We start from the raw sequence: 23,555 nt of genomic DNA, 5'->3' as shown, positions 1-23,555 counted from the left end.
AAACTTTAATAAATATGCTAGAGATAAAGGAGACGCAGAGTGGCTGGTTTAACTTATATGCGTAGTTTATTGTTACCTGAGATGGTTTTTATTATAAATCTAACTTTACCTTTATGTTTAAATATTTATTGTTATTGATAGATTATGTATGAAAATTTCTATAATCTATATTAAAATTAAAAACAAATGACATCATACTAAAGCTAATAAATTCTCACTTTCGCATTTAAAATAAACCTATAACAATAAATGAATAAAAATAAACATGCAAATCAATATGTATTATGAGTATTTTTACATATCTTATTAGGCGAATTATTAAGAGAAAAAAAAACATATATTTAAGAAAATATGATTTAACAATAAAAATCTATGCAACCCTTATTAATACTTTATAGTAATAACTAATTATGTGAGGTGTGGCGAGGTACTGTGGTTTATTCACCGCCTTAGCACTAATGCTCAGCTGCGCTGTTGGTGGATCCTGAATGATCACCCATCTGGCACCTCTAAGAGTGACACACACCTTGCCTCATACTGATTCCCTTAACTATAATGTAGTTGCATCAGGCCGACAGCTGGTATAAAATTCCGTCAAATCGTTATTGTAGAATTAACCCCAGATAACTTGGATAGAGGATATGATGAGTAATAACTAAAGATATTCAGAGATAAAAATACTAAAATTATATGGGTAATAGAATAATATTTATAAATAACAATTTAGCGCGTAGGTAATACTATTTTCATAAAAGTTGGCATTATATCTATTAGTATTTAATTCAATGTACTAGGGAACATATTTTCATTCTTCTTAATGAGCCAAAACAAAATATTTACATTTACAACAAATTCATTTAATTTAATGATTCGAACAATAGATAAAATATATTAAAAAACTGACGAACGTTTAAAATTAAAATTCAGCCATTTTTAAACTCGTTACAAGGGTAATAATAATAAACTACGAACAAATTAAAAATAAACATGTATAAAAAATTTGGTCTTCGTTATAAAAACAGATGAATTATAGTTTATTAGAATAAATTATTTCCTCTGCCTGGTATATTTAATAATCGTTAAAGAATATTAACGAAAATCAACTTTTGTCGTAGTTGCTGTAGTAGTAGCATTTTTTGTTTGTTGGGCGCCATTCCAAGCACATAGACTTTTGGCCGTGTATGGAGATTCGCAGAATGAACAATCAAAAAGAATATTCCAATGGTTAACTTATGTATCTGGTATTTTGTACTATTTATCAGCTACCATTAATCCACTTTTATACAATCTTATGTCATATAAGTTTAGAAATGCTTTTAAGGTAAGTAATTTTACCTATACAACAAAAATATTTTATTATTAACTGTGTTCTTATTTGTAATAAAACAAATAATTATTATTTCAACAAAAGCTTAAATCATACCAAAAGTATAATCGATATAAAAATATTCGCGTGTTAAGATAAGTACACACTTTTGGGAGGATGAAATTGAAAGTAAAAATATATACTAAATACATTACTTTAATAAAATGAGTCTTCCAAGTAAAACCTAACTTTCTCAGCTAACAAAAAATTAAAACACTTATGACTGTAAGTAGTAATTATTTTCATCTCTTGATGAATCTTTAAGCTCTGACAAACATGTTTAAATTTTGAAAGTTGTACGAATGCTTATTGATGTACCCAAGTTCATAACATATTATAATGATACATGTTAATAATGTACTTTGAATATGAGAGATTTGTCTGTAACATATTGTTTTAAAACAAATTTTGAACTTTCAATTTTAATTAGTTCAAAATAGTTGTATCTGGTTTCCATTTGTATTTACTGAGTAGTGAATAATAACACACAACGATATACAACTATTAGGTTTTTAACATAAAATATATGAATATACTAGCTGAATTTAACTATAATTTAAATAGTTTTAGATCAAAGTCAATAATAGAAATAATGTTGTAAATTATTCTAGGAAACTTGGAGTACATGTAAAAGGACTGGTAGTCTGAGTCCTGATCATAGCATGCCAAACTTAGACTATAAGTGGCAAAGACGTAACAGTCATAGTAGAAGTTTCAGTAGCAGTCATTTTGATGAGGTATGTGTAAAATTTCAAATTTAATACAAATTCTACAGCAATAATAACTATTATTCAATTTAAAGTAAAAAATGATTCAATTTATTTAAAAATTATGCTTTTCAAAAATATACCATTGCTTTCTACCATATATACTATTAACTAATTCTGACAATTCATGCGTTACATAATTGTAATACTAAATAAACCGACCATTTTAAAAGCGACGTAAGTCAAGAAATGTTAAAAGTTTTCAGTACAGTACGTTTAGTAAGGGCAGTTTTTTTTTAATTTTCAAAAAATTGTATAAAGAATAAACCTGTATCCATGAAACTTTTAGCTTATTTGATTAAATAAGTATTCTATTAAATAAAATAAAATATTATTATTATTTTTGATATAATATTAAAGTTAACAATTTTTTTTTATACTTTTAAAAATTATGTGTAAGGTATTTAATCACCTTACAAAGATCAGCTTGTTACAATCATAATTTAGTTCTATCTAAAAGTCGAGTCGAGCCGTAATATTAATTTCATGTTTTGGACCGGGCCAAATCGGACTTCAATTTAAAATGAGCTGAGTTGGGTTGGATCAAGTCAAATCAAACATTGATAGTAGGCCGCGTACGTTGATACAAACTATGAAAAAAAATCAAATAAACTAATATTTTCATTAAAAATAAAATATAATAAATGAAATTTAAACATTTAGAAATTTTTTAATAACAATTATGGTATTTTTTTAATAAATCGTATTTGTACCGACCTGGATCGGCCTAAAAATTTACTAATAAATTTGGATCAGGTAGATAGGACTAAACTTGAAAAACAAATTTCGAATTAAATCAGACCTAAATGTATATATTCATTAAATATAGATTAGGTTCGAGTCGATTCGAACTAAATTATTTTTTAGATCGGACCATATCAAACCTAAAATTTTACATATACATTTGGGTCAAGTCGGATCAGACTTCTCAAAAAATATATTCGGATCGGGCCGTACTTTAAGTCCTGAATTGATCTCTGCCATCTTGTATAATTATTCTTTCACTCATATTTAAGTCGGTTTAAATATTGTTTTATATAAGTAGTTATTGAAAAGGTAGTTTCTAAAGTTTGAATGCTGGTTTATATTACAAAATTTAAATTATTAACGCATTATAGCTACTGTCAGGTTAGATAGGTTGTTTATTGTCCCAATCCTTTTTACTGCATATAAGTAAATTTATTACTATAAGAAATAACAATTCTACTTAAATTTTAAAAATATTCTAAAAATTCTTATTATAAATATAAGTTAATGAAACTAACTACAAGTTAAAATTATCGTTTATAACTACATATTAGTTAAATGCTTCTAGGGTAACTCTATGAGACGAATGATGACCCTTAGCAATAAAACTTCAGTACCAAAAATCATTACTGTTACGGAAACTGATAGTTTTGCGGATGATGGTTATATGAGCAACATACCTATAAGGTTTTCACGCAAAACGATTTTCAGAAAACCAAGTGTTGTTAATGAAGACACTGCAATGGACAGTACCATCTTAACAGACGACGGTGTGCTGACCAACAATAATAGGCCTACCACTACAACTTTGTTGATGACACCCAATTGATTTTATTCTTGATCGATTGTTCCTATCCTCTTAAACTTGTAAAAGATGATTCGATGAATAAAAACATTAAAGTTAAACTTGTCATTTACAAAGAGCTTTTATCGTTAATTTAACTATTATTGTTAAAGGTAATTATTTTTTGTGAACTTTAATATCAACACATTTTTCGCTTATTTCCTTTTAACACATACTAAAGGAAATTTCACATGTTGTGAACTTTTGCGACTGAAATATTTATTCTAGTTATTTAAAGGCGCGACGCACTCGTTGCATAACTTTTTTGTGCGTTTCTTTCTTTCTTGGATGGCGTGTTTAACCCAACTCGACGAACATTTTTAAATAAAAACAACAGTTTTATGTTACAATTCCAATATTTTATTGATACCTTAAAACCCACTTTGAACTCTTGCTCTCTTGATATTTATTATTAAAAATGTGTTTGATTGTAAATAATAAACCTAAGATTATTTTCGTTGCTTATTGTATTTTATAATAAAAAATTTTTTAGTAAAATTATAATTTGGACTTATTGATATTATCACTTATTTGCGGCAGCAACCACTTCTATTTCCACTTTTGCTCCCTAGAAAAAATTAACAACACTAAGATTAATCACTGAGTAATAAAATAGCAACATAATTTAATGACCACCACATGTCACAAATATAGCCCAGACAATTTATAGACCCGAGGGACTATGAATAAGAATTAATCGCAACAAGTGGGCAGAAGACAACAATATGGTGGCGAAATATAACATATATGTAAAATTTATCGCATCAATATTGTCTTAAAAAAACAACAGGTTTTAGTTAACAAATAATTTATACCATTACGTTAACTTACTAAAGGCAGATTCGCAACTTGGAACATGGCCCTAGCCGGATATGGTACGACAAAAACTGTTAAAAAAGAATAGAAGCAAAATTATTGTATTTAATCAGTACTGAGTGCTATCTATTTTGAAATTCAAATGAGTGTGCATATAATTACATTGTTTGTAAATCTCGTTTACAGTCGGTCCGTCTTTTATGTCGGCTAATAGAACTGTGGTCTTAACGACTGAAAAAAAGCAAAAAAAAAAATTTATATATATGTATAACATACATTTATTTGATAATGCGCAGAAAACTAGCATGCGAAGTACAAGTTGACTTAAGAAAATTTTCCCCTAGAGTTCATTAAAATAAATTGTTATTTCTTTTCTTTATATAAAACGTAATCTCATTAAATTCTATTTTTTTAAATGGATTAATTGATATAGACAATTTTTATTTTGAGTATTAAAAATAATAGTTATTACAATTTTATCAATAAAGTTTTTTCGCAAATAAAGAGAAAATATCAGCATTGCCATTTTTAAAAATACTGTAAGACTAAACTTCAAACTTTTAAAGTCGATATCAAAAGTAAAAATTTATAGAATAATTTCAAATTTAGCAATATTTATCATAAAGATACTACAAACACAAATAATTATTAAATAGTATCATAATAATACTTTTTTTAAATTAATTATCGTGTTATATGTAAAAACAGTTATTTTACAAATACTCAAATTGAGCTTAAATTCTGATGATAGTGAAAAATTAATAATATATTCGTAATCAGCATCAATAAATCTATCAAGAACAAAATAATTTGTATAAACACTATGACGTAAATTTTGTTGTGCTGTGTAATTTATAATTAAATATCACTAATTTCTTTAATTAACATTAGATAATTTAATTATATTTTTAATTTTACCTTTGCTTTTCTTACCTCATTAATATTTGATTTAGTCTTTCTGAATTAATACTATATAGTATTTAAAGTATAGAAATCTAAATAATATAGTAATTTTGACAGCATAATTATTTTAAAAGTTGTTTAAATTTAATAAATTGGCATATAAATATTAAATTGCAAAAATAAATAATCAGTTTTACAAGCAAAGATAAAAACGTGATAATTTTCAGTTGATAATTTAATTTTTTTTTAAACTAAATACTTTTGTTGTAGGATTTACAACTTAAATTCTATGATAGTTTTATGAGTTGAACAAAACTGAATTTATAAATAAACTTGTACGTAGAGACGCACAATTTAAAATTTAATTTTATGTTGGCTAGCGACTACATTATTATATGTATTGTGGTACAGATGGACGTTGAACTGGTATATCATAATTACTGGGACGTGTTGAATATACTAATGTTTTTTATATTTAGTGTACGAATTTCATTGCATTTCTATTGTTTATTAATATAAAAATGTTCTTGCTCTAAGTTCCTTAGGACTTAACGATATAGAAAAGTTTTATTCAAGCCCTTTAAAATTTCACGTTTTATTTAAAATATGTTTAAAAATAAATGAAATGAAAACCTCCAAAAAATAAGAACATAATAATTTACAATAAAATAATTGACTAAAAATAGAGTAAATCGCTCATTATCAAACAATTTAGGATTTATTGGACTATAATTAAATAAAAACTCTTATATTATAATTAACTTTAATATAATTATATAATTAGAATTAACTTATAATATCTGTATATAAAATGTTGTGGCTATTTTCCTAAAGCTCATATATCAATTTTAGCAATATTTCAGGAGAATAAAAATTAATTTACAGTCGCGTCTTATGCAAATTGATATTTTTAAAATACAAGACCATATTTTTGATAGACAACAGATTAAACACTCTTTTACATATTTCATCAATAATCTCAAAACCATTTTTTTTTTTTTTGTGAAATATCGGCTTTTGATTACACGCCACATAAATAATAATGTTATCTACTCTTAGATTTTAATACTTTTAGCGATAATAAATAAAAACACATCTGAAAGATTAAATTTTAATTAAAAAGATGAGAATAACCTGTAATTGAACACCATTTTGATTGTTCATAGCATATTAAAATATCCTCACAATAGCTTCAAATTTCACACTTAAAATCGTGTATTATAAGTTAAAAAAACCATAAATCCAAAATACTACAACAGGAAATGTAAATATTGCATATTTATTATTAACCCTTTTTTTTGGTAATAATAAAAAGTCAAAGCTGTTAATGGGTAGAACGTATAGACACTAAAGAATACTTATGTTAATATATTTTATTCAATTATACAGCTAAAACCCATGTAACGAAACTCGTTTATGATCCTGAGCATCGTTATTTTATTGTAACTTTTATACAATATCTACATGTATAGATATAGATGATAGCACGTGAACCCAATAACAAGACTTCATCAAAATTAATGACGAACAAAAAAACAATAATAAAAACTTGTCGCAAAATAGAAGTAATTCGTTTTCAGGATACTGAGAAAATCTGATAAATAATTTAACAGATAGAATAAAACATGCAGTTTGTTTATTATACTCAAATAAAACTGCATTGAACTCACACGTGTTTAGATAAGTTTTTTGGTTAATATTACTGAGCACGTTTATTGTCATTCCTGATCATTATAAGAATTCATCAAATTCTGTAGATGTTACGAAGAACTTTATATACAACTTTAGAATACAAATATAAATATTATCCTGGGATAAAGTATCAAAAATCTACAGAAAACAACGCAGTGATACAAATTAAAAAATATATACTGCTAAATTTAAAAAAAAAAAAGGATCAGTTTTTAAACAATTTTTATCATAAATATTACACTAAAACAGATAAATACAATAAAACAGATTAATCCTTGAAAAATACTTCAGTGTAACTAATTTGGAAATAAGTTAAAAGCAAAAAATTACACATTCATAAATTATGTACTGCTACGAAAACAAATTAAGTTCTATGTAATACATCGAAAAATATTTATAAATGGTATAAAGGTAAAAACAAACAACTTGATCCCAAGCCGGGATTCATTTTAAACAGATGCTATAGTACAAAACAAATTATATGATTATCCCAGATATTTCAAACATCAACTTCTTCGGGTACCTTAAAATAAATAAGAAACGAGATAACCATGGTCAGATTTTCGGTGTTTTACAACATATTTTTTATAAACAATGAAACGTCGAAATTGTTTCAGGCATAAAACATATCTATATTCTGGCAGGCAATCTAAACAAACAGTACTGCATAAATACATATTTATTTTGAGATAATATTTATTTAATTTGATTTAAACTAACGTTGTTTGTAGACAAATCTATGTAAAACCTAAGCGTTCCAAAATCTTTAAATACAACTTCAAATTTACTAGAAAAAAAATAGGATTCTAAATAATAAGATTTTTAAGGAAACATAAAAGTGAAGTCCATGACCAAAACGGAGAGTTCGTAAATTATTTATATATATTTTTTTTGGACATTTATTATTTAAGTAAACATATTATTACGTTGAAATTCTGAGGGTTCACCTTTTATTAAAAATATTTAAAGCTATTATGCATAAAATCAATGTACATTTTTATTTATTTCATGTTTATTGGCTTTTCATACTAATTTATATAATAGTCAAATATTTGTATCACAAGTATTTATTAAATCTAATTTCATATTTGTTAACGACAAATAAATTCAAAAGAAAGCACAATGATCAAAAACTTTTGCTAATTATTAATAACAACTACAAAAAAAATTACTATTAAATATTTTTAGAATCTCTTCTAGTTTTCCATCATCCCTCTTACGTGGGGACTTTGAGAAAAAATGTTTTAATTTAAAAGAATTAAATTTAAACTGACCAGATGCTAAAGACGACTGTGAAGCTTCTAAAATACGTTGAATATTCTCTAAGGCTTTTATGGTTTCAGGACCGACTCCACCCTCCACCATTTTCCCTGATTTCGGATCTAATCCTAATGATCCAGACACGTACACGGTATCGCCATACTTAACTGCTTGACTAAAAAAGTTACAAAAATTCCGTATAAGTTTTAATGATTAATCAAATCTACTATATATGTATTTGAAAAAAACTATGCACTAAATATAAGTAGTCATATTCAGTAAAATTAACTAGTAAAAGTTTATATAGCAATAAGCTTAATTAGCTGATTACATAAATCTAATTAGTAAATTTCAGAAACTCTATTTTTTGTGTAAAGTTAATACTTAAATATTCAAGTAAAACTTCTACGAATATCAATACATTTATCTAAAATAGCACCTACACAAATTATTTTTATAAAAATGTAAATGTTATATTAACTTTTCCACTTTCATTTATTTTAGTTTAAACCAATTACAGTAGAAATTGAGTTTTTATACTATAAGTTAAGCTTTATTTTAAAACTACAGATTAAATACAATGATAATAGTTTCAAAAACTGTAAATATTCGTATTTCGACAGTTTTCATGCCTTTTAAGTTTTTGCGATAAAAATTATCCAATTATTTCAAATAAAGATATTATCATTTTTAGCATATTAACATTACATTGAGTTGTGTTACTTCTTTTGATTATATAAAAAATATTAACTTTGAATGAAAATTAATTATCATGGATTATAGCTTATAGTTAAATAAAAATATAACACTTCGATGGATATTAATTTCTTTTGATAATTATTTTCATTGCACTATAAAATACGTTAAATAAAATATTTTATCAGTTTTAGAATGTTTATCAAAAGTTTATTATTTTGTATAAACATCTTAAACTTTTGTTATTCATAAAATAGTTTATCAGAGAATTTCTGTTTAAATAAACAAATTTTGTAATAAGTTTTTTATCTTAAGAGATGCTATTTTTGGTAAATTTTTTTTTCAAAGCTTTAACATATAAATATGTTGCGTACAATAGATAATAGTTATGAAATTGAACCCTTATAAAAGAGATTTCAAAGCAAGATCGTAAATACAACTTAGTATAAAACTTAAACAAAAAAAAATCTAAGTTTTACCTTGAATAAATGCACAAATAACGCAAATAGAGTGCAATAATACTACAGGATCTAGGAATTTAAGATGCAAATACCTAAACATCACACATCATAATAATATTTGTATATTTTCAACCTTACGTTAAAATAGTATTTTAGAAATTCATTTTATTATTAACAATATAATATATTAAAAATGATAGATTTATTTTGTCTTTTAGTAAGAATTTTTTTTCTTCAAAAATTGATTTTTTTTAACTTTTATTTTTTAGTTATTATAACCAGTACCAAGTTTTTAATAAAATGTATTGAAGTTACAATAAAATTGTGTACAAGTAATAAGACACAAAGAAGATGTCATTTATTGATAACTAATTTAGTAAAATTAACTATAATTAATATAAGATTTAGACAATGCGAAGTGTAAATTATTTTCAGTCATAATCATAATCGAAATACACAAAAAATATTGGATTGCAGGACACCCCTGACTAATATTAAAATTTTATTAAATGGCACAGCCAGCGTTAGGGATGTGCGAGGTGTCCTTCTGCAAGAGATCCGTACTTTAAGGGACCCCGCAAACTTATTTGATTAACAAAAAAACGATAACATGGTGAGTTCGCGGCACATTATGGACGTGAGATAGTTGGAACAAGTATAAATGATATCTGACAGTGATTTTAAACGCTGTCATAAAAACGCTTTGATGCAAATCTGTAGATAGCGTTTAATTCTAAGAAATTGGTACAAAACTTAAAAAGCAACATCAACTCCTATTTCCTTAATTATATCCTGATTACAAATTTTATGATATAAAAGTATAATATATAAATAAATATTTAATAAATTTGTTCAACTTCGATGGTCATATCACATCATCACATAGAAGATAGGTCGCCGGTACAATTTTATTTTATTCAATGAAATTAATATTTAATAATTTAATATTATAATTTTTTCAGAGAAATAATAAATAATGATTAAGTAGTATATTTTGTTACTTCTATAACAAACATGTATAGAAATTAAAAGGCTTGATGCAATTCTTTATACATTTTTTTTTTTACTTATGAATAAATACATTGGCCTACAAAGAACTTTCATCGGAATCAAAAATATACCTTTCTAAATCAACTTTTCGAACTGTTTTTAAATATGAAATTAGACTTTTTTTACCACTTCTAAATTTTCATATTATAACTAATTATTAAAATATGACTATTTACATAATAAATATAATAAAAAACAAAAAAATATTGTTTATAATTATAACTGATTTTTATATTCAATATATAAAAAACAATTAGTGTAAAATATCATATTTAACCTATTTTTTGAACCTTTAAAGTTGATTTTTTGAAAGTTCTTAATAAAAAAAAAATTTGAATTTGTTATCATGACTTTTAGCTCAAAGTGCAACTTTGAAATTGACATCATTAAATAAATTTTATGAGAATTAAAAAATGATATTGTTAATATTAATATGCAGTCAGGAAATTTATAATTACTATTTACAGTAAATTTATAAGATAAATTCAATTTTTTTTTTTCATTTTTATTGTAATAGATCACTTAAATAGAAATCATAGTAATAATTTCTAAGTAACTAAAAATATTCTACAATTGAAATTTTAGAACTTAAATTAATTTGAATAATTTATTTTAACTAAAAAAATCAATTAAAAAGATGTTGAAAAAATCTACTCAATTAAGTGTATTATAAAATTTTATTATAATTGAAAAAATTAATTGATAAATTCGAGAAAAACTAAAAATCATTTTTTTTTTTAAATGTTTTATACAGCAAAATGTTACCAAAAAAAATGGAATATTATAGATTGGTAGTAACACACAAATAGAGTTAAAAAATGAATAAATTACAAAGAAAAATTATTTAGTTTTATATTTGAAACCTATTATCATATCAAACCTAATTCGATAATAAATACTTTAAAAAATATTAGAAATTAATGATATTAATTCTCTACGTGGCTAAGTAACTTTTTAATTAATAAAGTAGAAATTTTTTTAACCCTAAAGAGGGTGTCTTTAGCTAGATAATAGTTGTGATCATTTGACATATTATTAAAAAAAATGGTCAAATGAGAGCTGAGAATATAAATGATAGCCACAAAAAAAAACCACATAGTATAATTATTTTAATATGAATAAGAAATTTCTTCTCATGAGAGGAGTCTACAGTGATGGGCTTCTTTATATTCATTGAAGTTATTCAATCTAAATGAGATAAAAATCAAATGAGTCAAAGTATTTTTTCTAACTCAAAATCCTATGTAAGGTATTTTAAAATAAAATAAAATGCAAAACCGAGAAATTTAACTCAAAAATAGCATATTTTTGGATACGTTAGACATTTTTAACATGAAAACAAACTAAATATTAGATTTTTTTTATCATATTTAAGTATATTACATAAGCTTTAATTTAAGATATAAGGTGTTCAGTAAATAAAGAAACGGGTATCTTATTGTTCTCATTCTCAAAGTTTTCATTTTTAATCCCCTCCTGTGTACAAGTATAGAGTCATTTATTAAAAAAAAATTGTATTGATCCATACATTTTTTAAAAAGTTATAACAGTTTTAATTTAAAAATGTTTATAAAATGTCAAAATTACCAATTTTTAACGTTTAAATTTTTTTGAAGATTTCCTCCAATTACGGGGAACAAGGGACATTTTTTAATTTTTGAGAGTAGAGTCTTCGACTAGATACGATTTGTGATCTTTTGACGTATCGTTGAAAGAAATCGGGTCGGTGAGAGCTGAGTAAAAGTGGTAACAGACAAAAAAAACACATCATAGTAAAATTAATACCTTCTCAGCTTCGCATCGAAGCTAAAAAAGGTTCTTTTCCATGAAAAATAAATGAAAAGTCCAATGATTTCTAACGTAAGTACTGCTGTTGTTCAAAATGGTTCGAAGTAATTTTGTTAATTATTTTTTTTTTTTTAATTTTTTGTGCAATAAGTATCCAGGTGCTTTTTGTTAAAAATGGAAAGATAATGAAATAAGAAAAAATAAGAAAATCACTCGCTCTGTATAATGTCTAATTATATACAGAACGTCAAAGGTTAAAGGTTCCAACATAATGTTGCAACACAAGAAGTTTTAACACAGTATTTTATAATTTACCTAAATTTTTGTAACATGAGAATTGTCATGAATTTTTTTTCAAAAAACCTATTGTATTTTAATCTTATGAATTTTTTGAGATGCCCTAAACAACTTATTCTAAATAAACAAATATATACCTGAATATATTCACGAGTTTTTTTTATATAGCTTTCAATACATACATGTATTATTATTACAACTCGGCAGTTTTATTTTATTACTGCTATTATTTTTAAAGAGCAGTTTGTAGAAATAATTTTAAAGGTATATAAGAGACGATGGAACACTATAATTGACGCCATCACAACGACGTTAATCCCCTACATTAAGAAATTAAAATTATATTTAAATATATACATTATTGAAATCATATTTAATAATATAAAAATTATAGTTATGACTTAATCGCAAAAAGTGTATTTATCATCGGTACACGCCTATTTAAAATAATATATACTATAAACGAATAGTTGAAAATATTAGAAACTATTTTTCTTTAATTGTTAAATCACTAAAAAGTTATAATAAACTTTTGTTTTATAATTAAAATGTCAATTATAGAAAAAATAAAATCGATAGACATATAAAAATAAAAAAATAAAATAAATAAGTTACCTGTATGGTCCGACAGGTTTAGGAGCTAAATCCGTAGAAATGTGAGATAAGTAACTCATATTTACAAAGCGAACTGGTATTTTCGACTGTAGAATTGGTAGTTGAATATTTTGACAATAGCGATTAATTGACGGCGATCCAACTAGCAACTGTAACAGTTTGTTAATAACACTGGTCATATCAGTGAAAATAATAAGCCCACGAATTATATAAATGTGTACTATTAAAGATGGAAAGTTTATTATTATCACAATATAAACTAGATTATTAAGTATTCATTAAATTTGAGATAAATTTAATTAATTTTAAAAATAACAATTACTATCACTTGGATCAAACAGCTTATCGAATTGATAAAATAAATTTTTAGATAATATTCCATTCAAACAGAACTAATCAAAATATTTGTACAAAACGTTAAATGTATACAGTATGACTGCTGTCCTATTGCTTTATGAGGTCGAATTCAAGTGTCACAATTACGTTTAAATACATAGTCAGGATGTTACATACTATAGATGTAGGGGGTTTAATTGCGTTCTCCATAGACTACATTCATTCGTATACGATTATATGAATTAGTCTATTTTAATTAACCACGGTGCAAGAACTCTCGGATTTTTTTTCAAGAAAGGGATAAACAAGTCTAGTATTTATTGCTCTCCAAAAAATGTATTTAGCAATATAAATAATTCTTAAACTTTTTGTAGATTACAGACTGGGACTAAAATAAACAAACTTTTCGATCATATTAATCTAAATACAGAGGTGTCGTGGAGCGTATACGCGGGTATACGGCGTATACGCACTTCTTTGTTTTTCTGTTATTGCGTATACTTATAAAATCATGAGTGATACGCGGGTATACGGCGTATATCCACTGTTAGTTTTTTTATTAGTGCATATACGTATTTATAAAATAGTTAAAGAGTATAGACTAAAGAATAAAATAAAAAGTAATACGTGGGTATCGAATATAGGTACGTTTGTCATAAAACACAAATTTTGAATAACTCTTATCAGTTTGTTTAATCTCTACAGTCATACCACATATAAACATATATCTGAAGTTATAAACATACAAATATGGCTCGAGACTATTATCATTTTAAAATTAGAATATAAATGTAAAACAAAACACTGTCAAAGTGTATAAATAAATAGGATAATGTTTATCATTTCACGACAATTTTATTGACAAAATTTAAAACATCGATCAGAAATTAACGATATAGCACATACTAAGTTGAAACTGAAAGTTATTGGGTTAACCTATAGCTGTTGAAATTGGTAATTTGTATTTTTCCGTAATAAACCGTTTACCAACCAATCTAGTATTTAATATATTACCTATAATGAATTAAGATAATACTAACATGTACCTATTCACGTTTATTTCATTTATGTTTTAACGATTTGAAAACAATGATTGTAAGATTATTTTATTACTGCATAAAGTTTATTGTTTATTTATAAAAAATATAACAGTATCTAATAATAGACATATCGATTATATGACTATGAAATTTAATTTATGTAAGAACTTAGAAGTGTCAGTAAAAATATTCGAGTAATAGTTTGGAAGTTGGAAGGAGCAACTGGGAGGGTTAGGAGTTTTAGTTGCATTATGTAATAATTAGAAAATACATATTTTTAACACAGTTAAAATATCACAATATTTGTATTCCGTCCCCTAAAACTATGTTATAGTTAAGGCCTTTGAAATGTAGTGTGGGGGTGAAATTCCCTACGTTTCCTCATTTAGGTTTTTAACTTATCTATTTATCAAATTACGACTATATCACTGTTGATAATGTGAAATATTGTATGTAGAAAATGTAAAGTGCAATGGGGGGGGGTGGGGGGGCGGAGCCCCCCACGTTATTCTCTATTCATTATATAGGCGTATACCCATAAACATTTTTAGGACTACACCACTGTCTAAATAGTTACCGCGGGGAACGTTCCATTCCCCATAGTGTGGCCATACCCCCAAGATTTGGTTCTGATTAGTAAGACTAGTTATCAACTAAATCTCGGTAGTTCCCTTAAATTAGGGACTAATTCAGGAGCGTATTTAGTAATTTATAACTTAAAATAATTTTTTCCTGTCTAAAGTACCATTAAACTTACATTTTTTTTTTACTCAAACGTTTTTGTTAAAATTGCTACATAAAAAGGAGCATAAAAAATACATAAATATTTAAAATACGTATGAATAACATTTTTTTTTAAATATTTGTCTTTTTGTTTTAATTGTTTTGAGTTCAATTTTAATAATTAAAAAAAGGTATGTAATAATTAACGTCATATCATTATATTTCTTTATGCATTAAACACTTCTAAATTATTAAATTTAACGTATTTGTTAATAATAAGTGATAACGTTTCTGGGTAACCCCCCTACGGAGCGTTGAATTTTATTCCAAAAGAGAACTATGTTAAACTACATTTGATAAACGCATGTTATCATCGATAACAAAAAAAAGAACAGTTTTAATTGGTATTAATTAATAACTCGCCTTGAACAAAATTAAAAATTATGAAAAAGAATTCTAATAATTATTAACTTCAGTAGAAATGTCAGAAAGCTGATGGAGTTTTGTCAAATTTTACGAAAAGTTACCAATTGAGAGGCATCCACAAGAATAGGCTATAAACTGAGTAAAAGAAAAAATAGATATAATTATTGTATTACATATAAAGATATATTATAATATAGTATTTTCAGATAATAACTATATTGCATCTATTATGTCGTGATAGTAAAATTTTATCTTTTGATGAAATGTCAGATAAATATAATTATTATGTACATACCTATAATTAAAATACTTAAAACAAGTGTATACTTTTTAATTAATAAATATATGAACATGATCAATAATAATATAATAAATCGATTGATGATATTTAGAAAATCCAAAATTTGAAGATTGAGTTTATGTTATACATGATTGAAAAAAATTATTCAGCTTGATTAGTAAAACAATACAAGTTGTATAACGGCCATATCATTTTTGCATGATTTTCTAGCCTTTTTTTTATTCAGATCATTTTACTGAAATAATTTTTGAATCATTTATAACAAACTGAAACTGAAATTTTTTACTTTTTTTTCTGAGTGCTAGAATATCATAAGAACAATAAATTAGTAAAATTTAAATTTTAAAATCACTAAAAAGTATAATTTAGTGACAAACAGAATTTATTTACCTATAAAAAAATTGTTTAGACAAAGGTTCTCTAAAATAACCTAATTTTAATTATTGTACAATAAATGTTATAGCTTCAATCATAAGAACATAAAATATTTAATTTATTAGAAAAGTTAATAATATATTTATTAATAAAAAATAATAGTAAAATTTTATTATCATAGAAAGTCATAAATTCATAAAATAAATAAAAAAAGTAATATATATCATCTATAAAATAATGTACACACAAATTTTTATACATATTATATAGTATTTATCTAATAATAAAAACAATGATTAACATGATAAATTAAAATCTAGTTTAAAATATATTAAACAGATTAATTAAAAATCTATAATTATTTCTTTATAAAATTTATATTAATGTAATTTACTTTTGAATGACTCCAATAAATTACTAATACTTAGAGGAATTTCAAGCATCATAGTTTTTAATGTTGTTTCAATATTTATTTTATTATCAGTATCATTTTCTGTGATGAAGTTTATAACCTTTATTCTTTGACTAAAATGCCCTATTATCATACGCACATACTTTTTAGCATTTCTAGGCAAATCATAATTAATTAACCATTCTACATTTTTAAACTTATCATCTTTCAACAAATTATTTGTGATAAGCAAACGAGTTGAACCAGAATGAAATCGTTTCAAAATTAGTTGACGTTGATTTAACTCCATGTCATTATTTACAGTTGAAACAGTGCATGCCTTAATACGCAAATTTTCAGCTAGCCAAAGGGTTTTATCCCATGTATTACAATATACAATAATATTATTTAAATTTAATGCCTCAATAAGCTTATCTAAAGCTTCAAATTTCCATTCTTCTTGTACATAAAAGTAGTACTGAATTACATCTATGAGAAAAAACTAATGTAATAAAGAATATACTTTACATATTTTATTTCCTTACCTCCTAATGAAGGCTTTATATCTGGTAAAATCATATGAACAGGATCTTTCATACAATCGGAAAATATATCAAGCATGGCTTCTAATTTTGATGAAGATGAAAGTATTAGCTGTCGATCATTATGAAGAAATAATAATATTTGCTTCATTTGTTTGCAAAAAGAGATATCATTTATCATATCATCAACATCATCCACAACAACTATTTTAATAAAGTTGCAATATAATGAACCATTATCTATCATTAAACATAAGTCTTGAGGTATACTTATGATTACATGTGGCACGGGAGCAACTTTACGTGGTACATTTTTACTTCCAATACACGTGAAGACTTTTAAAAATCGCCCAAGAGATTTAACCATCTAAAAAATAGAAATGTTATATTACAAAAAATTAAGAAGAAAATAGTTTAATGTAGTATACTAGCTTAAAATATTAAATCTTTATTCTAATAAAACATTTATTCCATATTATTAAGGTTTTTAGGTACTCCAATTAACATCTATTAGCAAGTTTTATTTTTAAACTAATCTCTTCTTCTAATGGATAAATTTTGTTACATTAGGTATTTTAATATTTGAATCTACCATCATTCCAAAAAATAATAATAATGATGCTTTGAGAAATGAATTAATAGTTCTCCATAGTAGTCATAGAGATTTGTAATTTTTTTTATGGTTGAATTATCAAAATGGAAAATTTTCCTGATGATGTGAATAAAAAGGCTAACAGATTATTCTTATAAAAAAATAAACCAAAATTAAAGTTTAATGAGCAATATATGGCATACAAGTTATACTTATATAATTAAAATATAATATAATAAAACATTATCATAAAAATATATTCCTTTATATTTAATTAAACTAAATGTATATATTATCAGTGTATATTTTAAAACTTATAAAGGAATCGTTTTTTTCTATTAAATGACACAGCTTGATAACATTAAAACATTGAAGTATAAAAGCCAATTAAGAATGATTAACAATTTCTATTTTTTATAAGAGCTATTTTACCCCCAGGGGGACATGGCGTGTTACTTGACACCCATTGTCACGGGTTTAGCAAAACCTAGCTGTGGCGTAAGGAAATTGGCGATCACATCGCCCAGTGCTAATTGCACTGCAATAGCCCCACCTTACCTTAATTGGTTGGGTGGGCCTGGTCCTCCAAAGTGGCGGTTGAGCAATGGGCTAACACCCATCCTCGGAAAAAAAATTGTTAAGAAACAACCAACGCAAAAGCCTCGGAAAAATGTAGATATACAGAACTTAAAGATTGGAACATGAAACATGCGCTCTTTATACAAGACCGGAACACTGACAATAGTAGTATCTGAACTTGACAGATACGGATTGGCTATATTTGCAATTCAAGAAACTAGATGGCCTGGATTTGGCAACCACAAAACAGAGAAAGTAACATTATTCTACAGTGGAGGATTAGGACATGAAAGGGGAGTTGGCTTCGTAGTCAGCGACAGGATACTTAACAACATAAAGCAATACCTCTTGGAAATTCAAGCTAAATGGTTCAGTATAATACTGATAATTAATTGCTATGCTCCAACAGAGGACTAAGACGATGAAACAAAAAATGATTTTTATAAACAACTAGAAGCACTATATAACACAATACCTCAAAATATGGTCAAAATCGCACTAGGGGACTTTAATGCAAAAATTGGGAAAAAATAGGTTACAAACTGATGATAGGACAACAAAGACTCCATAATAACTCGAACGACAATGGAGTTAGAGTAATATCTTTTGCTACATTAGCAGTACGTTTTTTCCGCATAAAATAATCCATAAACAGACATGGATGTCCCCGGTGGAACAACTAAAAATCAAATTGATCATGTCATGATCGATTCCAGAAAGAACACTACATAACAGATGTAAAAAGCTATAAAAACATCTGCGGGATATCAGACCACTTTCTAGTACGAATCCAAGTATACCTCAGATTGTCGGTAAAGTGGAGAGAAAAGAAAAGAGTTGCCCAGAAGTTCAACGTTGAGAAATTAAAAGAAAACACAAACCTTCAGAATTACATAGAAACAATAGATAGAAATTTAGAAAACAACAACAATGAGCTTAATCAATTATGGGAGAATCTAGAAAAAACAATCAAGCAAGCAGCAAAAGACATACTAGGTTTTGAGGAGAGAAGAAAACCTAAAAAGTGGTTCAACGAGAGATGTATAAGAATCCTTGAAGAACGAGATGCTGCCAGAATGGCACTAATAAAAACCCCCAACGAATTTAATCGAAGAGTCTTAGCAATCAAACAATGAGAAACTAGGAAGATAATAAGAACCGAAAAAAGGTAATGGGAAAAGAGCTACATTAATAAAATAGGGATTAATTGTAAAAGAAACATCAAAGTCTCATATAAAAAAATGAATAACATAAAAAGCAAGTACAAACCAAGAACGACCATCCTAAAAGAACCAGACGGCACATTGATTACAGATAAAAGCGAAATAGCTGAAAAATTCAGAGAAATGTTTAAGACGATACTACTTAAAACAAGACAAACAGAACCTGTAGATCAATATCGACCACAGTAGAACAAATGATATATGAACCAACAATGGAAGAAATAGGAATGGCAATTGAAATGTTATATGCATGTGAAACCTGAGCCACAACCAAAACAGACGAGCAAAATTTGAAAGAAAGGTGTTACGACAAATTTTTGAATCCATAAGAAACCAAAACACGAGAGAATATGAGTGAAGAAAGAATGAAGATGTAATAAGCATGTTAGAGGATTCAGACATAATAGCTACTATGAAAAGCAAAAGGATAAGCTGGGCAGGGTATGTATGTCGAGGTCGACAGCAGACAATCGGCCAAGTCACCTGCTGAAAGCCGAAGAGCAAAAGACCACTCGGCTGCCCAAAACAAAAATGGATAGACAGGGTTCATAAAGACTTGGATATGCTGGGAATCCTGAACGGTGAAGAGCTGACCACGGATAGAGACAGATGGAGGGAAGTGGTGGTTGCGGCGAAAGACCTGAATGGTCTATATTAAGTCAAAAAAAAAAAAGTTATTTTGTACTGTAAACCACTCAATTAACAATATACTAATGTTAGCTACAAGATGAGTGTCCACACAGAGACTTAAATTTTACCACAAACCAAGTGAATTAAATATTAAAAAAGGAATTTTAACATAATATTTCTAAAAATTAATTAAAAAAAAAAATTTGATTTGAAGAAAAGAAAAACAATTAACACATTACGGACATGACTGCTATAGCAATTATGTCATTTTACGACTTCTAAATATATCACTGTTATAGCAATTATAGTCTAATTACGACTTAAAACACAATGACTGCTATAGCAGTGACTGTCCATCAACGTGTTAACTTTCTACTCCAACATTATTTTATTTTATAAACATATAAAATACCTTTTGTGTTGAAAGTGCTAATTGTTTAGTTGGTACCAAAATAATTCCTTGGCATTCTTTCATTAAGGTATCAATTCTTTGTAAAACTGAAATAAGACACATAATTGTTTTACCAGTGCATGGATAAGAGTGTAAAATAGCATCACATCCAGAAATACATTGATTTAAACAAAATTGTTGAAGTAATAATGGATCATTGAAACCATTTGAGTATATACCATGTAACAACTCTCTTTTTAAATTTATTTTGTTAAATGCGTCTAATTTTTTTCTTTCATTTGATTCAATCTGCAAGTTGTTAACAAATTTCAATAAGTTATGAGTACTATTTGATAGTTTAGAATTGTTTTCAGAGTTGCTAGTTTCAATTACTGAATTTAATACACCATTTGAACCTTGTTCGTTTCTCTCAATATCAGTTAATTTTATTTTATTAGTAATTGTATCATTTTCTTTTTCACTATCAATGGAATATTGAATATCATTTATGGTACCTTCATTTAATTCTTCTATTTCAATATTATTGTGTTTCTGTGAAATGAAAGAACACATTTATTACTTTTATATTACACTTTTTATGGAATAGAACTCGACTTGTTTTTATCAAGATTCTAGTATTAAAAAAAAATTTTTTAAATCCTAAATAAAATTTTTTTTAATTTTTATTAAAAGTTTTTTGAACCAATAACCAAAAAAATATTTTTTGGTGACCAAAAACATATAAAAAAAAACCCCTACATTAATTTAATATAATCCAGAAAACGAGAAAATGTAATACTGAAAAATGTTTTGTGTTTAATAATTATTATTAAACATACAATTTTATTAACAACCACTATATCTATATTTTCATTGGATATGAATTCATCATTAATTTCCAACCATGAATTATATGTTGAAGAAGAATTACTATTATTTTGTTCTTTATCATTCCTTGTTGTAAATTCTAAGTCTGCAACATTTTTATCTATCACACTGATTTTTTTATTCTTGGTTGAAATATCTAATACTAAAGACTGTTCATCCTAAATAAATTAAAGTATGCATTTTAAGTATTTACATTAATTTATTTAAGTTATTAATTGTACTATATTTCACTGACATAAGGCATATTTTTTACTAAAATATCTTCAGTATTTAATGAAATATTATCCATAGACAACCTGGAATTATTTGTCAATATTGAATGGGTACTTTTAGTATAACTATTGCATGATAGGAGTTTTCCAGTTTTCTCATTTATTTCTTGGTAATATTTATCATTATGATTTGAATTAAGTAAAGGCAATGCCAAAAACTAGAATAATAATCACTTTTACAAATGTTTTTATTAAAGTAACGTGTATTGTAAATAATGTACTTTAAAATTTAAAATACAAAATTATAACAATGTTTTACATCAAGAGTTCAGGAAAATATGTACATCATTTACAAAATATAAAAATCACATTTAATTAAATATGTAAAATGTGAGAATGATTTTATTTTATATCACAGTAAAAAAAATATTGCCATTAAATTCAGAAATGAAGAACTATCAATCATAACACATTGTTATGATTGTTCATAAAAAAATGCAAAGAAAGTAACATGGGTCCATGATTTTTATTAATTTTCTTTCCCAAAATAAAAAATCACCACTTATTGAATTTATATTTATAGAAGAAAATAACTTACGCTACAATCAATATCAGACATTATTGAGTCATTATAATTATTTTGTACCCATGTATTAGTTTTTTCCAGTCTATCATTAATTTTAGTCAATTCTACCAAACTAGGATTTGGTATGATACTCAATTCAGAATACTTGAGAGAAGCTTGGTCAAGTGTATCACAATACAAAATTTTACTTGGATTTTTATCATTGTAATTTTTTATAATTTCTTCATCAGATATGATATCATACTCAGATAATACTCGAATACTGCTTTCACTATCAACATCACTCAACAAATCCGATGTGCTATTTTCATTTAATGATCCAGTTATAGTTTCAATAGATTGTTTTTTCTTTAAATCATCTTTCATTAAATGATTTTGTTGTTGATATAAAATAGTTCTTAAATACTTAAGTGGCTTAATATCAAGTTTCATTTTTTCTACCTTACTCTCTAACAGTACTAATATTTTTTCTTTCTTTTCCAATTCATATATTTTTTGTTTAACCTTTTCTAATGACAAGCAATCTTTAAGTACTGCAACTTTTTCTTGGAGATTTTTGTTTTCAGAATTTAGCTCCATAATTTCTTTTTGTAATTGACTTAAGTGATCCATGTCAATTTTTTTAATGTTTCATTAAACTTATTACTTGTTAACTTTAATAATTTCAAACCATAGTAATGTTCAACTGTAAAATAATAACAGAAAATGAATGTATTGGTATTGGTGTTAATAACTAACACGTACATTTAAGTATTCACTCTAATTTTCTTCAAAATAAGTCCATGGGACCATAAATGAAACTTCTCCCTTTCATCAGCTTCCATTTGAAATGCATTATTAGTATAACAATACAAAGTGAAATTTAGAAATCGTTTAAATTTAATCAACAATTTTCGAGAATTTAAGAAAGCTTACTTGCAATTGCAACTGATTCAAACAAATTTTGAAGTTCTTCATAAAGCCCAATTCGTAATTTATATTATCAATTATATTTTATTATGTTATCAATAGATTGACC

The 23,555-nt window shown here is 25.7% G+C and overlaps 3 protein-coding genes across 9 annotated transcripts in view; 1 reads left to right on the top strand and 2 right to left on the bottom strand.

The window, feature by feature from the left end:
* Positions 1 to 3,786, top strand: part of LOC126893721 (pyrokinin-1 receptor-like) — a 43,877-nt gene extending 40,091 nt beyond the window's left edge. The window contains exons 6-8 of the mRNA XM_050664171.1: positions 1,116 to 1,321; positions 1,978 to 2,103; positions 3,449 to 3,786. Of these exons, the coding sequence (XP_050520128.1) occupies positions 1,116 to 1,321; positions 1,978 to 2,103; positions 3,449 to 3,709 (593 nt within the window). The 3' untranslated portion in view covers positions 3,710 to 3,786. The remainder of the gene's footprint in view (positions 1 to 1,115; positions 1,322 to 1,977; positions 2,104 to 3,448) is intronic.
* Positions 3,787 to 4,173: 387 nt separating this feature from the next.
* Positions 4,174 to 13,910, bottom strand: LOC126893730 (2-iminobutanoate/2-iminopropanoate deaminase-like). 2 transcript variants are annotated; one of them, XM_050664184.1, is made up of 6 exons: positions 13,625 to 13,910; positions 13,303 to 13,451; positions 8,410 to 8,570; positions 4,703 to 4,771; positions 4,556 to 4,611; positions 4,174 to 4,292 (listed from the first exon to the last, which is right to left on the bottom strand). In XM_050664184.1, the coding sequence occupies exons 1-6, from the start codon at positions 13,682 to 13,684 to the stop codon at positions 4,248 to 4,250; spliced, it is 540 nt and encodes a 179-aa protein (XP_050520141.1). In that variant the 5' UTR covers positions 13,685 to 13,910; the 3' UTR covers positions 4,174 to 4,247. The 2 variants fall into 2 exon arrangements, with proteins under 2 accessions (XP_050520141.1, XP_050520142.1); XM_050664185.1 differs by lacking the exon at positions 13,625 to 13,910 and having other exon boundaries at positions 13,303 to 13,577.
* Positions 13,911 to 16,545: 2,635 nt separating this feature from the next.
* Positions 16,546 to 23,531, bottom strand: LOC126893716 (uncharacterized). Of its 6 annotated transcripts, none has more exons than XM_050664158.1 (8): positions 23,453 to 23,531; positions 23,282 to 23,354; positions 22,550 to 23,222; positions 21,975 to 22,169; positions 21,691 to 21,897; positions 20,873 to 21,403; positions 17,440 to 17,803; positions 16,546 to 17,383 (listed from the first exon to the last, which is right to left on the bottom strand). In XM_050664158.1, exons 3-8 carry the CDS (start codon positions 23,147 to 23,149, stop codon positions 16,884 to 16,886), a joined length of 2,397 nt encoding a protein of 798 aa, XP_050520115.1. In that variant the 5' UTR covers positions 23,150 to 23,222; positions 23,282 to 23,354; positions 23,453 to 23,531; the 3' UTR covers positions 16,546 to 16,883. The 6 variants fall into 6 exon arrangements, with proteins under 6 accessions (XP_050520115.1, XP_050520117.1, XP_050520118.1 ...); XM_050664160.1 differs by having other exon boundaries at positions 17,440 to 17,640; positions 17,707 to 17,803; positions 23,282 to 23,524; XM_050664161.1 differs by having other exon boundaries at positions 20,873 to 21,160; positions 21,245 to 21,403; positions 23,282 to 23,524.
* Between the last annotated feature and the right edge of the window lie 24 nt (positions 23,532 to 23,555).

The sequence above is a fragment of the Daktulosphaira vitifoliae genome, unplaced genomic scaffold (assembly GCF_025091365.1).
Source record: "Daktulosphaira vitifoliae isolate Bord-2020 unplaced genomic scaffold, ASM2509136v1 Scaffold_1, whole genome shotgun sequence".
NCBI classification, from domain to species: Eukaryota; Metazoa; Arthropoda; class Insecta; order Hemiptera; family Phylloxeridae; genus Daktulosphaira; species Daktulosphaira vitifoliae.
Note: the sequence above shows the minus strand (reverse complement) of the source record. Positions and strands in the feature narration are given on the sequence as shown.